Source organism: Limulus polyphemus, unplaced genomic scaffold (genome assembly GCF_000517525.1).
Source record: "Limulus polyphemus unplaced genomic scaffold, Limulus_polyphemus-2.1.2 Scaffold621, whole genome shotgun sequence".
Taxonomy (NCBI): domain Eukaryota; kingdom Metazoa; phylum Arthropoda; class Merostomata; order Xiphosura; family Limulidae; genus Limulus; species Limulus polyphemus.
The window spans coordinates 358,491-373,745 of NW_013666231.1; the positions used below are offsets into that span (position 1 = coordinate 358,491).

General features: G+C 35.8%; 1 protein-coding gene across 1 annotated transcript in view; it reads left to right on the forward strand.

Annotated features, from left to right (window-relative positions):
* Positions 1 to 15,255, forward strand: part of LOC106459518 (Ca(2+)/calmodulin-responsive adenylate cyclase-like) — a 262,313-nt gene that overhangs the window by 159,927 nt on the left and 87,131 nt on the right. The window contains exon 5 of the mRNA XM_022386021.1: positions 9,499 to 9,610. Within this exon, the coding sequence (XP_022241729.1) occupies positions 9,499 to 9,610 (112 nt within the window). The remainder of the gene's footprint in view (positions 1 to 9,498; positions 9,611 to 15,255) is intronic.

Consider the following 15,255-nt stretch of genomic DNA (forward strand, 5'->3'; position numbering starts at 1 on the left):
CTAATGGGAGATGGGGGGGGGGGTTGGTCAGAAGTAAGTATCTTTCCTCTTGTTACTAACTGATAAGGAGAGAAACAACATAAAGAATAGGATAAAAAAATCTGAATGCTCTATTTTGAAGAAGATGAAACGTTGTACCTAATATCCAAATATGCAAAGTAATAACATCACTAATCGTCGCTAAAAGCTTTCAATGTTCTAACTAGATTCTTTCCGTGATGTCACAATACATTTTAACATTACGTAGACAAGAGTTTAAATGAACAGGAAGCGACACACGTCTGTTAGAATGGTAATAAACCTTCATTCTATACGCTTTACTTATTCATCTAATGTATCTTTATAAGAAGTGGAATCACTGAGAGAACCAGAAAGCTTATGATAATAGGCTATGCCATATAATGCTATAGTTCGTTTGTATACTGTATACAGCGAGTCATTCCTTCACTCTGTGATACTTGGATGCGGTGAGAAGCGAGACCTTCGTAAAATGGCATGAGTCAGTTCCATTAGGAAAACAGTGGGATGAGTGTAGTTGGTATCTGCACGTCTGTGTTTTTTATATGTCTTGCAAGATGTAAGTAAGGTCTGGATTTCATATCGGTACTATAGGCGGAGTTAGCGAAACGAGATGACACATACTAACCGAGTTTCTGTTAGTGATAACACCACGTTTTAAATAAAGTGAACAATTCACAAAAAAAAAGACGTGCGCATTTAACGTTTATCGTCAAGCTAAATCCAGATATGAGGAGTTTGAACGTTTTTCTGTATATTGAAGACAACTATCTGTATTATTTGTGATAGGTGTTATGAAAAATAAATCTATATAGGACGTTGATAACTTGCTAAGTAATACTCCTATCTGAAATAATTTGTTGACAAAGCCATTTTATATATTTACACTTAGATACTTAGGCCTAGTAAAGCGTTCTAGCTCTGTCTGTCTGTCTGCATGATCAATAGATGTTAAGTTATTAAAATGTATTATTTTACTGTTCCTTTTTAAAAGTCAGAAGGTGTAAATCAAATATTTTCTGCTGTTTATATGGCGAATATTACTTGATAAATACACAAATACTTTCACAAAAAGCCGATCAGAAAATGTATTCAATTGGGATAAGTCAGAGATATAAAACTGAAGTTCATGTAAAGTCAAGCTATATTCTCCAAACTTAATTAAAAGTTTGAACAAATGTCTTTTGAAAGTTGAAAAGCCAAGTATGAAATTGACAGTTATAACACAACACAAAATTTAGGAAACTTAGCTTGTGGTCATGCATCTGTGAGACTCGTCTAATTCAGAGGTTCTCAAAGATTTTTGCTGAGCCCCTTTTGAAAATATTTTAGGCTGTGACGCTCCCTCCCCACTCCCATACACACACACACACACAAAGTGGTAATATGTTATTGTACATACTCTAAAATATCCATTATCGCAATATTTTGTATGATCTCGTGAACCCCTTGCGACCTCGTTTTCTTGCAGGACCCCTCTCTAGATAACGCTGGTCTGGTTGGACTATTAATTACATGTAATTCAGAAAGCAAGTCTTCTATCACGTTGAATTGTAAAAAAATAATTTATTATTTCTGCTTTATAGCAGAGTTCTCTGTATTTTAATAACTGATTACCCTAGGACATGGTGTATTATAACTGTTGGATTTTTTTAGTGTGTTAATTGTATATTAACATTACAAGACCACATTAATCATAATGTAATTTTAAAACTACCCATGTGGATAAAAAAAACAACATTCACACTCTACTTTAGTTTTCTTGGATTATTTTTTGCAACTTCGCTAAAAGATGGGGGGAAAACAATTGGGAATTTTCAGCCAACAACACCTTATGCACACGTGAGCTAAACGGCGAGATCCGAAACCCCCTATAAGGCTTAGATACAGATGTCTCCAATTTAGAATTGCTGACTAGTAGGAGGGCAAACAATTACTAGCACCCATCACTTATACGGTTGCTCTCAATTGAATATCGAAATGACTGTGAAATTTATAACGTACCCACAGCTACGAGAGCTACAAACAACAGTTCGGCCTTCATATTTGGAGCCATGGAAATCAGTACATGTAAGATTGGGTACTTGTCAATTCTGGCAGACGATTTGTTGGAATTTTCAACAGTATAATCAAGACGGTATTTGGTCTTTCAGATAAATGTTTACTCACATTCATTGGAATGAACGGAGCGACAAGTAGTCCATTACCAGCTGTTTGCACATTACGTCATTCACTAAAATCAAAAGATTTTCAACTCCGTACATCTAGCCCTACTCCAATGCCATTAAGGAATAGATAACTCAGAGCATGCGTATTGCTGATGCTAAAAGTGTAAGATGCTATTTCACACACGCCTCTCTTTAACAATCCTCTAACAGTTACATAGCCATGGGGCCAGGCATGACCAGGTGGTTAGGGCGCTCGACTCGCAATCTGCAGGTCGCGAGTTCGAATCCCCGTCCCACCAAACATGCTCGCCCTTTCAGCCGTGGGGGCGTTATAATGTGACGGTCAATCCCACTATTCGTTGGTAAAAGAGTAGCCCAAGAGTTGGCGGTGGGTGGTGATGACTAGCTGCCATCCCTCCAGTCTTACACTGTTAAATTAGGGACGGCTAGCGCAGATAGCCCTCGTGTAGCTTTGCGCGAAATTCAAAACAAACAAACATAGCCATGGTATGCCAGTGACATACACAAAACCCACGCACAAAGTTTAATGTTGAAATCCCTGTACTCGGAATTCTGATGCAAGTTAGCACATACGAGCACACATCTTGTGCTTATGGTTGACAGAGGCAAAAATGTTAACATCATTTGGACTGAATTCATCCAAAAGAAAAGCATAAAAGATTTTCTGACGTAGCTACTATCGTGTATTTAGTCACAAATCTCGGGAGTCATTCCTGTTTAATAAAACTAACATTAATACGCACACATATAAATTGATTTAGCGTCATTGTTTTCTGTTTGAGTACTAGAAAGATACATAGAAACAAAGACAATTTTTATTGTTGTTTTTTTTTATAGACGTAATCAACATGAGCACGATTTTGTCAGAACTCGTAAACATTTTATTCGGTCTCAATTCACTTAGCGCAGTTGTTTTCTGTTTGAGTACTAGAAAACCACAAAGAAAAGACAACTTTTATTCTGTTTTTTTTTGTTTGTTTTTTACATAGACATGTAATCAACATGAGCGTGGTTTTGTCAGAACTCGTAAACATTTTATTCGGTCTCAATGTAGCCGTAATTGTTAACAATTAAACATAGTGTAAAATATACACTGTATAAAATACTTATGGATCGTTCCCCAACAACATAAGTCTTTTAATAAAATATTGTATAGCTGATCTGATATGCTTCCATTCTGTGTCGCCTTTTTGGTTGTTGCACAAGAACAATATGATTCTAACTCCATCAAATATCAGTAATTGCAATTTACAATCCACCTAATCTTTTTTAGTCTCATGACAATAACATTATTCTAACCTCTATCAAGTAATTTCGCAACCTATTTATTTTATGAATGCCTACATATCCAATATCCGGTATCACCATAAGTCAGTTGCTTACAACGCAATCTATTTGTTTCCAATATTGTCCATTTGTTCTACCCGTGTTTCACGATACTTAACCGGATTTCACGTATCTAATATAAGGTATATATATATGTGTGTGTGTGTGCTCGCGCGTGTGTGTGTGCATCTTCCTTGTTTGCTTCATTTACAATCCATTTTGTCCAATCGAACCGCAATCACTGCACCAGTATTTCAGTTGCCACTCCTGATCCACGTCTTCCTTTTATATTTTGTTCGTTGTAACTGTAGCTCCTTTGTTTCATCCGTCATCCTGGCTTATCTCAGTTACTTTTTCCCTCCTATTAATCTTTTAATCTTCTGTTACTTTTCTGATTCATTTATGATACAGATCATATGTTAGTTGCTAAGAAAATGCTAATATGTTGATTGTTCTTCATTTTTTGCATTTATAGACATCAGTCATATATATATACATATATATATATATATATATTATTCGTTTACACTCTTTTTAAAGATGCCTCAAATACTAGCTTTTCAGTTTCAATGTTTTAATACTAAGAGTTACACAAAGTTAGTTTACTTCAAACCGGGAACTATTTTTGCAAGAGGCCGATTGTCTCCAGTGGGTTATTTTGTGACAATTTCTTTCCTGACTATTATACATGAGGCAAGTGGTTTGATGGTAAACAAAGGTACCTCAACGTTGATTACCACAAAACCACTGCTACGTAATAAATCCTCTAATCTACCTCAGGAAAATCGACTATAAAGCTCTTCACCAGTAATCCCGCCAAGAGACCATCATTATGGATAAAGGGACAGCCCTCGAGTAGTTCAACGGGAAGTGTGTGGGTTTATGACATTAAAAATTTGGTTTCGATACCCGCGATGGGAAGACCACAGATAGACCATTGTTTTGCTTTGTGCTTAAAAGAAAGGAAAAATATAAATATGTCCAGGAACAACAGCGCAGTGGACCAAAGCCTGGGTCCTCTATAACCACGGGGAGGACTGAAAATACCAAGCTTGCTAGAATATATCTATAACTTCAAAGGAATGGTTTTTATCATCTTCTTTCAGTCTGTACTTAACTTTTTTTTTGTCTTTTATTACAAAATGTTTGAGAGAATGAAAATAAAGATGATCTACATTTTAGCAAAGTATTAGGAAAATACTAATTTTGCTTAAAATAACATCAAATGACTGATCAAAAAAAATGTGTGTTGTTTTGCACACCTATAAAATTTGTGATATACTCGTAGGATGCTCAAGAGTTATTCGACAACGCTAATTCTAATGAGTTATTTATAAAACTAAATCGTTTCTCGGATATAACACATAATTACTACTGCATTACTAACAAGCATCAGTGTGATGTTTCTATGTATCTTAATGTACTTGGGTATGATAATCACTAAGCGTTTGCTATATGGTAGAAAATTCACCAAGTTATCGAAACTAATAATACACACTGTAAACTTTCATGAGGAAAATTACTCTGAGTTTAACATTTAACTCCCGACAAATGTATGAGTGAAATGGATGAACATTCACCAAGGATGACATCGCTCATAAAGAGAGTCACAATAATAAGGTATCATTAGCGAAAATGATGCTCTCAGTGAAAACAATTCTGAAGATAACTTGAATGTAGATGATGACTCTCAGGACGAAAACAGTTTATGAAACGAGAAATGAAATGTAAACATAGCTAAAAGACAGCATTGGTTTCTTATGAAAAACTGTCTCTGGCTTGACGTATATGTATAGTCCCTATCTGATAATATTGATAAGTAAGCAAGTTCCGACATTTATAAATCAGTACCTGAGGTAAACACCTTAGAAAAAACCTAAAATGATACATAATTAATTGTTATTGTCTATAAAAAAAGTTCAAGAAAATATTTAAACAGATATATCAGTAATTCAAACGTAAAACCACATGCACAGATGTATGAAAACCACGAGAAATTAATAGATTAAAAGGAATATGATGAAGCAAAAATCTCTTCAAGTAGCTATGAAGACACAAAACGTATTTCAGCGAAATGTTTCTTTACGTAGTTATTAATAAATGGCCCGGCATGGCCAGGTGGTTAGGACGCTCGACTCGCAGTCTGTGGGTCGCGGGTTCGAATCCCCGTCACACCAAACTTGCTCGCCCTTTTAGCCGTGGGGGCGTTATAATGTGACGGTCAATCCCACTATTCGATGGTAAAAGAGTAGCCCAAGAGTTGGCGGTGGGTGGTGATGACTAGCTGCCTTCCCTCTAGTCTTACACTGCTAAATTAGGAACGGCTAGCACAGATAGCCCTCGTGAGCTTTGCACGAAATTCAAAAACAATTATTAATAAATGAAACGAACTGACGGTAAAAAAACTGTTGGGTTAACCCACAAGTAAACCATGAATAACTTTGGGAAATCACTAATAATACTGTATTAAGTGTATGTATTTTTGAAGTCCTTTAAATTTATATAAAATCAGCTTTGAAAGTTTCAGATGTGTGAGATAAAACATTAGTTCAATAAATATTTACCCCTCTACTCTTTTATTTGTTCAAAACTATTTTTCTCTCAAATGACGTAAAATAGAAATGCCCAAAATGCTTACAATTATAAAATGGCTTTTAATCTGGTGTTCTGACGCCACAACCAGTTGCGAAAAAATGGCTGAGCTCAGATGAACTCCCCAAGGACAGATTTTAAACAGGTAACCAATCGAATGAATGCTTCGAACTTCAAACACGTAAAGTCGACGCCTAACGAAAGTGACGTTTAATACCGCGCGTAGCACGAGTACTTCTGAAGAACGGTTCTTGTGCTTCGGCTGAAAATACTGGAAGAGGCGGCCCTCACCCAATGCCGGGTATCTTTGCCATTGCTCAATAAATCGGAAATTATATTTCCTTTAATTCCCTCTAACTACATGTTCTGAAACTAGTACGTTTTAGACAATAAAGTAGATAAATTGGTATATCACTTTTTTGTAATTCTAAGATTAATAAAAAAAACTAGCAAGTTTCAAATCTATATAAACCTCCTTTAATGAAGAACGTCTTTGTACAAAACGTTACCTCACATGGACATGATCTGATGACTATTGCAGTTGACTCCAATTTGTTGACTCCCCTCACCGAACATGCTTGCTCTTTCAGCCGTGGGGGCGTTATAATGTGATAGTCAATCCCACTTTTCGTTGATAGAAGGGTAGACCAAGAGTGGGAGTGGATGATGTTGACTGTCTTTCATCAAGTCTCTGACTTCTAAATTAGGATCGGCTAGTTCCGATGGCGCTCGTGTAGCTTTGCGTGAAATTCAAAAATCAATTATACACAACGGAAAAAAAAAGATCATTTATAGAAATTATAATGTTCTAAAGCAAAGCCTACTTGCTGTAAGAAATGTATGTTAATGTTTCTTTGTATGATCTGCGATTACGCTCACCAAAATTCCAGTAATTAGCTTTAGGAAGTGTAGAGCAATAATTACAATTTACTCGATTCAATGATTGAAAATACTTTGAAAGTAAATTAACTTGATTGTATTATTATTTACGTTTTCACAGACTTCATGACCGAAGACATAATTCCTCTCATCCTTGAAATCTCTCTTTCTTTATAAGTTTTGTTTCAAGTGAGTGAAAGTTCTTCTTTCTGCCCTGCAGTCGAGAGTAAAGTGTCCCTCATAAGTTAAGAACTTTCTTATGTTCTATGATTCAGTAATTTATTATTATGTAATGGGGATTGCTGATTAATGTCTATGTATCAAACAATGAACACTTTCTTACAATATCAACACGAACCAGGATGCACTGGGGACATTTGCCCTCAACTTCTGAGCCAGTAGCGAAATGTCCTTTTGAATAGAGAATAAAAGCTGGTGTATAATTTTGACGGAAAGTTGCTATTTCAACATAGCAAATAAGGTGCTTTTAATCGTGCCCCCCCCCTAAAAATTCAAATTTGTTCTGCAGTCTGTCCTCACAGTGATATTAAAATAAGAGACAAACACACTCTTTACATATTACACGTACATACATGTAGCAGTTAACATTGGCCATTACAGAGTTTCTGGTATTATATGTGTCGCCTAAACAGATATTTTACTTTTTCACACTCGTTAAAGGAGTCGTAAGCGATGGAGCGTCAAGAGGGCACATGCCCCCAATTCTGACCTGGTAGCAAAGTGCCTCTTTGAATTTGGAATAAAGACTTGTGCATAGAGATTAGGGAAAAATCGCTGTTTCAGTTTTGCATTCAATAGTCTTGGTTAACATAGCAAGTAAGTGTTCCCCAAATTCAAAGATGTTCCGCCCCTATCAAAGTCTTGAATAAAAATCATATATTAGTCTACAGTATAAAATAATGTTAATGACTGTGATCTTTGAAAGTTGTTTTTGTGTGGGTAATAAGAAATTATTAACTATAGTAAATACCGTGTTAAATATTACTGAAGTTGTATCAAAGATCAGATGAGTCAATAGTTAGCTTTAGTAGTTGGTGCATTGTGGACTTGTAACGACTTTAATTCCGTATTGTTATTGATATGAATCTGCTAGAATGAGTGTTTTGTATTCAAAGAATTAATATTTTGATTCGGCAGTTGCTGGATATAATACTGAGAAATAAAAAATTCCAAATATGCAAAATATTTTCATCTCTTTCTGGTTCAAGAAGCTTTGATAATAATAGACATACGGAGGCTTATTTTATCAATACTTTAACACAGAAATTTGGCGTTTCAACAACAAAAAATCAAAACCATTACAATGCAGCTAAAGAGTAATCACTCAATGGTATTGGCGCGGCATGGTCAGGTGGTTAAGGCGCTCGACTCGCAATCTCAGGGTCCCGGGTTCGAATCCCCGTCACACCAAACATGCTCGCCCTTTCAGCCGTGTGGCGTTATAATGTGACGGTCAATCCCACTATTCGGTGGTAAAAGAGTAGCCCAAGAGTTGGCGGTGGGTGGTGATGACTAGCTGCTTTACCTCTAGTAAGGCACTGCTAAGTTAAGGACGGCTAGCGCAGATAGCCCTCGTGTATCTTTGCGCGAAATTCAAAACACAAAATCAATGGTATGACGTCACATGAAAACCAATCATAATTTTACATGTTTCAAAAATATCACAAATCCTTTAGTCTCCAGTATTGTAACGATTTTACAGTTATGAAGAGGTATATAGTTTTATATATAACTAATAATATATACATACTTGTTTATTTTGTTGTTTGGAATCAGATTTATAGTTCATTATTTGCTACATCGCCCGCACAAATTTATGAGTTTAAAGTTGTGCATTGGTACACAATTTCCTTTATGATAATATGGCAGTTTAGTGTACATTTTTGATAATACCTATATCGATTTTTTTTTATTCTTAAACACTAAGCTTGTGACTCTCTTGGGAAATTAACGGAAAATAAATATAGTTTTGCTGTAACAACAAAACAAACTGGTTTGACTCGATAAATAATGAATATATCAATTCAAGGACACTCACCTTTTTCTGTAAAGAAGAACAAGCTTGTAAGACGTAGTATTAACGGATGACGAATAAGCCTAACCTATTTATTCAATATGGCGCATTTCTAGGATCAGTTAGAATACCAACATGACTTTTTATTTAAATTCATAGCACCAGTTACAAATTGAAAGCTGTACAACATAATCCTGCAATAATATTTTTTCTTTTAGTGAAGACACTTTCCATGATCTCTGTTTCATATAATCGGATTCCTTGCATTTATTTTTCATTAGTTGTAGTATTTTTGCATATATTTGTATTAAATTAACTTGTATTTGGTGTTTCAAAATAAGTTATAATGCTTGACTCGTACATAATCATATTTGTAACGTTTATAACGTTCCTTTTATATTTATACTGTATATCATTACTGTTAATGGTAATTAGTTCTGTTTTTTATTTCCCAAACAGCATTTTGTTTGCAGACATCGTGGGTTTTACTGTCCTAGCTTCCCAATGCACAGCCCAAGAACTAGTTCGGTTGCTGAATGAACTTTTTGGGAGATTTGACCAACTGGCCAGTGTAAGTTTGTGTCTTTGTTCGATTTCCAATAGCAAAACCTTTTTCTTGTTCAAATATTCTATATGTCTCTAACCGCATTAAATTAATTTTAACTGTTTACCTATCAATAGAGGGGTCAACCATGTAGGAAATTTCAACTGGTATAAAAGAATAAAAACAATACATAATTTCTTATGGAGTATATATATATATATACTACCCCCCCTTCGAAAACAAATAATGTATCAAAAAGGGCAAGTTCTAAATAAAGAATTTGAATACTGAATTATGCTTTGAAGCTCCTCAACGTATATTACTGCTGCGTGTTTCACCCCAAAAATCAATATTTCACATTTGATGCGAGTAATAAGCACTAGCTTATTAGTAATTAGTAATTATTAGTAATTAGTAATTATAAGTAATTAAATTAACGGAGATGAGACATGCAAGGTATTGAAATGGTACCAGAACAGCTCATCTAGCCTTTTAATAGCAGATTCGCTTTGAAGACATCACGGTACCAGTTCCTAATACACAGATCAAAAACTGGTCCGGTTGCTGAACACAAGTGTAACTTTGGAATAAATATTTGAAGTGCAAAAATATATATTCAAGGCTGTTATTGTATTGATCATGTATGATGTAGTTTTTTTATTTCTGATCAATATAAGAACTAAGTGTGTCAAATGAAAACAATTCCCCAATGCCTTTGTTTTACCTACGTTTGAATTAGTTATAGTATTTCGCCATTTTTGGTCAGAACAAAAGAGTGTGTATACTAAAATTAGAAATATCAACAACTTCACTTTTATGTACCCAAGAGGTAGAAAAAATGTTTTATGGGCTATAAAACTAAAGTTTACCAAAATTACAGTTTGCCTTTGTCTATAATACTTAGGCTGCAAGTCGTGAGTTCGAATCCCCGTCACTGAACATGGATTATATTGTGACGGCCAATTACACTATTCGTTGGCAAAAAAGTAGCACAAGAGTTGGCGGTGGGTGGTGATGACTAGTTGTCTTCCCTCTAGTCTATCACTGCGAATTTAGGGACAGTTAGCGCTGATAGACCTCATATAGCTTTGGGGAAATTCAAACCAAGCCCAACTATAATACTTCTTCAAAACTGGAAATTAATTACTGTCACACAGAGTAACTAGTATTAGAATTAAATTCATACTTAACTCACTGACGTTTCAGATTTTCTCATAACTTAAAAATTTTAGCTATTGATCTTAATTTATATACATTATTATTATGGATGTTGGCCTACTCTAATTCAATAGTTCGGAAAGTAAGCAACGTAAAGCTATACAATTTGGTAAATGATGTAATGCGACAATGTCAAAATCGATTCCAGTGCCAAAAAAACACCACCAGAATGCGTGCATCGCGAAACTTGCACTCCCGACATGTTAACAGTATTAAATGTGACCATCACTCATGTCCACTATTGCTTGCATTTGAAAGAGAACTTATTTGTTTGTTTGTTTTTAATGAAGCACAAAGCTACACAAAGGGCTATCTGTGCTCTGCCCACCACGGGTATCGAAACCCGGATTCTAGCGTTGTAAGTCCGCAGACATACCGCTGAGCCACTGGGGGGCTGAAAGAGAACTTGATACAGCTTTACGATAATGTCTGATTTACTACGTTACTTGGAGTTGTATGATATCTTTCAGGTCTGTCGCCCCCCAGTGGCACAGCGGTATGTCTGCGGACTTACAACGCTAGAATCCGGGTTTCGATACCCGTGGTGGGCAGAGCACAGATAGCCCATTGTGTAGCTTTGTGCTTAATTACAAACAAACAAACAAACAGATCTGTCAAGGTAGAATAAAGTGCATTGTAAAATAAACTGTCAAGGTAATTGATGCGTCATCGTAAATCAGTAACTTGAGGTGATCATATAGCCAAAAATCATCAGGGGAGAAATATGGATACCATGCTGCCATGTGCGTGAAAATTGTTTGATCCGCTTGTTTCTAAATCCCTTAAAGCCATGTGGATTGCTTTTCTTCAGATTGTACATACGCAAGTGTTGACCTGGCCATAGAGAGAAAAGTAAGTCTTATCATTCCTAGGAATCGCTAAATCATAGTTCAAAGTCTAAAAGCTCATGTGCACCTCCGGTTACAGATCACCTTTCAACTGCTGCTTGTAGCGATACAGGCTCAGTGCCTTACTCACGATCTTCCAGGTTGTTGATTGTAGGAGTCTGGTGTGCTTAGCAGCAGTTGAAAGGTGATCTATAACCTGTAGCGATACAGGCTCAGTGCCTTACCCACGACCTTCCAGGTTGTTGATTGTAGGAGTCTGGTGTGCTTAGCAGCAGTTGAAAGGTGATCTGTAACCTGTAGCGATACATGCTCAGTGCCTTACTCATGATCTTCCAGGTTGTTGATTGTAGGAGTCTGGTGTGTCTGGCAGCGTAACAATCGTCGTTTGTCTAACTTCCACCACAACACTTCAGTGAGTATTGTGAGTATCATTACGAGTTACATCAGCACCAAGCCAATTTTTATGAACTTCCGGTAAGCCTTGTGATCGTCTTCATTCCCTGCTTCCACGTCAATATAATCTTAATGCAGCACCAGTGCTATTACCATTACTTTAGTAATGCTAGTATAAATAACGTCTCAACTAATACTATGTCTGTCGTATTCCAGCAGGCCCTGCTATTGCACGAAAAGTCTTGTCGTCATTGAATAATGCATATTTAGTGTTGATGACATATTATTATACATTGCTTCTTTACTATCTTCCAGAGTTCTTATTAATAATTCAGGAGTCATTTCTAAAGGCAGAATAGATTGTGGCATGTCTGATACTAGTTCTATATAGGTCCTAGTATACAGATTTCTTGGTCAACTCTCTCAGTGATCACTATTTTTGGCACAGTAATCGTCTTTATCATCGTCTCATTACTTATTCTGCCAAATATCATACTTTTATGATGGTTATTTTTGGGGGTATGGACGTTAGAATAGGCTAAATAATTTTATAATAACCCTGTCTGTAAAATATAAAGCAAGAAACAGGTCAATAACCAAGAGCGCAGCACATAGAGAATAGATGTGAATAAAACCAAAGCACGAGTCACAGTATAGAGATTGTACAGAGTTCCGTTCATTTTTGTATATACTGGTAGTTCAGTTCGAATAGTGCATGAAATCTGATATTCTATACTTTATCAAAGCCAAACCTGTACATATCTAAGGAGAATTTCACCACTGTGTTAAAAATGAGTATATTATGTATTGATGATATCTGGATATTAACACTTATTAAAACAGAAGTATAGGTTTGTTTGTTTGTTTGATTGTTAAACACAAATCTACATGCAATTTATTTTGATTATACCACTTCAGATTTAAAATCAGAGGCGTGTAAGATACCATTTCAACTCCATCTTGTACCTTGCACAAATTCCCAGCGTTTAAATGTTTTGCACTGTATTAATGAATTTCTTGTACTGCATACATGTAGAATTTCACCTTTCATGTTGCTAGGAGTCCACATAGGCTAGAAGGTGTATAAAGACGGCCATAGAAGATGTTCAATAAGCTTTCTGTATTTTTCAATCAGCACGTCAAGCATGACCCTAAATGAAACTACTACAAGTGCAAACATCATTAATTCTAGCAACCTCATTCCTAATGACCGTTTTCAGATAATTTTGCAGGCTATTCTGGGAGAAAATCCCACTGCCAACAATTTGCAGGTGCTTGGAAGACAATCTTCTTGAAGAAACCTCACAACCAATAGTCTGCTAGTGCCAGGGAGACATTCGTTTTTAGAAAACTCACAGGCAACATTATGCTGGTGGGTGGGAGACATTCCATTTGAAAAAAAAACACAACCAACAGCCTGCTGGCGCCCAGGAGATATTCCATTTGAAAAAAAAACACAACCAACAGTCTGCTGGCGCCCAGGAGATATTCCATTTGAAAAAAAAAACACAATCAACAGTCTGCTGGCGCCCGGGAAACATTCTCTTTGAAAAAAGCCCCACAGCTAACAGTCTTCTGGTTCCCAGGAGACATTTCCTTCGAAGGATATTCACAGCCACCAATATGATGGTCTCTTGGAACCTTCCCTTTGAGTAAACTTTACAACCAACAGCCTGCTGGTGGCTGGAAGACATTCCCTTTGAGTAAACTTCACAGCCAACAATATGCTGGTGCTTGGGAGACATTCCTTTGAGGAAACTTCACAGCCAACAGCCTGCTGGTGGCTGGAAGACATTCCCTTTGAGTAAACTTCACAGCCAACAATATGCTGGTGCTTGGGAGACATGCCTTTGAGGAAACCCCACTGCCTACAGCCTGTTGGTGCCTAGGGAACATACACGTTAAGGAAATCCCACAACTAACAGTCTGCTGGTTCGATATCTTGGACTTTCGCTAACCATTTCTTCTTGAATGAACCGGTCGCTATCCTGTTTTTAGTTAAAGTGTTTGTTAGAAGTCTGTTCATGAGAAAATACGTATGAAGGGTTTCCTCGTCTTGTTGGGAGGTAATGTTCTTAAACGTGAGTTTGCAAGAAGAAAAACAGATCTATTTATTCTGTATAATATGACGTAAAATGACGTGTACCATGTCCAGACTTTGTGATTCTCATCGTGCCTCTGGAGCTGTTGTATTTCTGTAGAACAAGTAGTTTTTAATATATAATTATTTTAAACATGGAATTTTTATATCACTCTGTATGATAAATAAAAATAACATATGGATCAGTAACTGTCATTGTTTCGAGGAAAGAGCAGTTTGTCTTGTAGGAGGTTTTTTAGCTGCATGTTGTGTGCGAATACTTTTCTAAAAATTATATAGAATATTTAGTATGGTGGCATTCATAGTTTTGTTTTTCAATTTAGAATACAACTATTTGCAGCATTCCAATGTTTTATGATTCAACTGTTTTATGATTAAGTTTTCATAGTTCCAAAAGGTTTATTAATTTCCTCTTAAAATCTGTCTCCACAATATTCGTGCCTTAGTGGCTCAGTGGTAAGTCTGAAGGCTTAAAAAAATAAAAATCGGGTTTCGATACCCGTGATGGACCCATTTTGTTGCTTTGTGACTAATAACAAAGAAAATAATATAACATCAGCAGGTTCTCAAAACAATGTTATGATAATGTCAAGTCATTATATAAGGATACGTATTAAAGATTTATTTGCAAATAAACTAAAACAAAGCTTTAAAATGCTTACCCACAAAAATTATATTCAGGTGTTAGGTAGTTTGTTTATTTCACAAAAACACTGTTCGTGTAAGAAACCAACCAATACAGTTAAAAAAAATATTTGAATTTCAAACAAACACAACTCCAAAACCTTACAAAATATTGAAAGGCCAGAGGACGAATGTGAACTCATTGCTTTTGTGTTGTCACAGATCAAACTCTTGAACTTGTTTTCTTTAAATTCTACCCTTTTGTTTACTTTCTGTTCACAAAAGCAGTTAACTTATCTTCATTCTTATTTTAGTATGCTTGAAAATAACAAATTACCTTGAAAAGGGAGTATTTGAATGAGAAATAAATATCCCTAATACTTATCTCACAATAAAACATCCCTGTAAAGTGGTTATATTTTATTACAGTGAGAGTTATGGAATTAACTGGAAACTTATCTTTAAAAGTGAACTTTTACATAACGAAA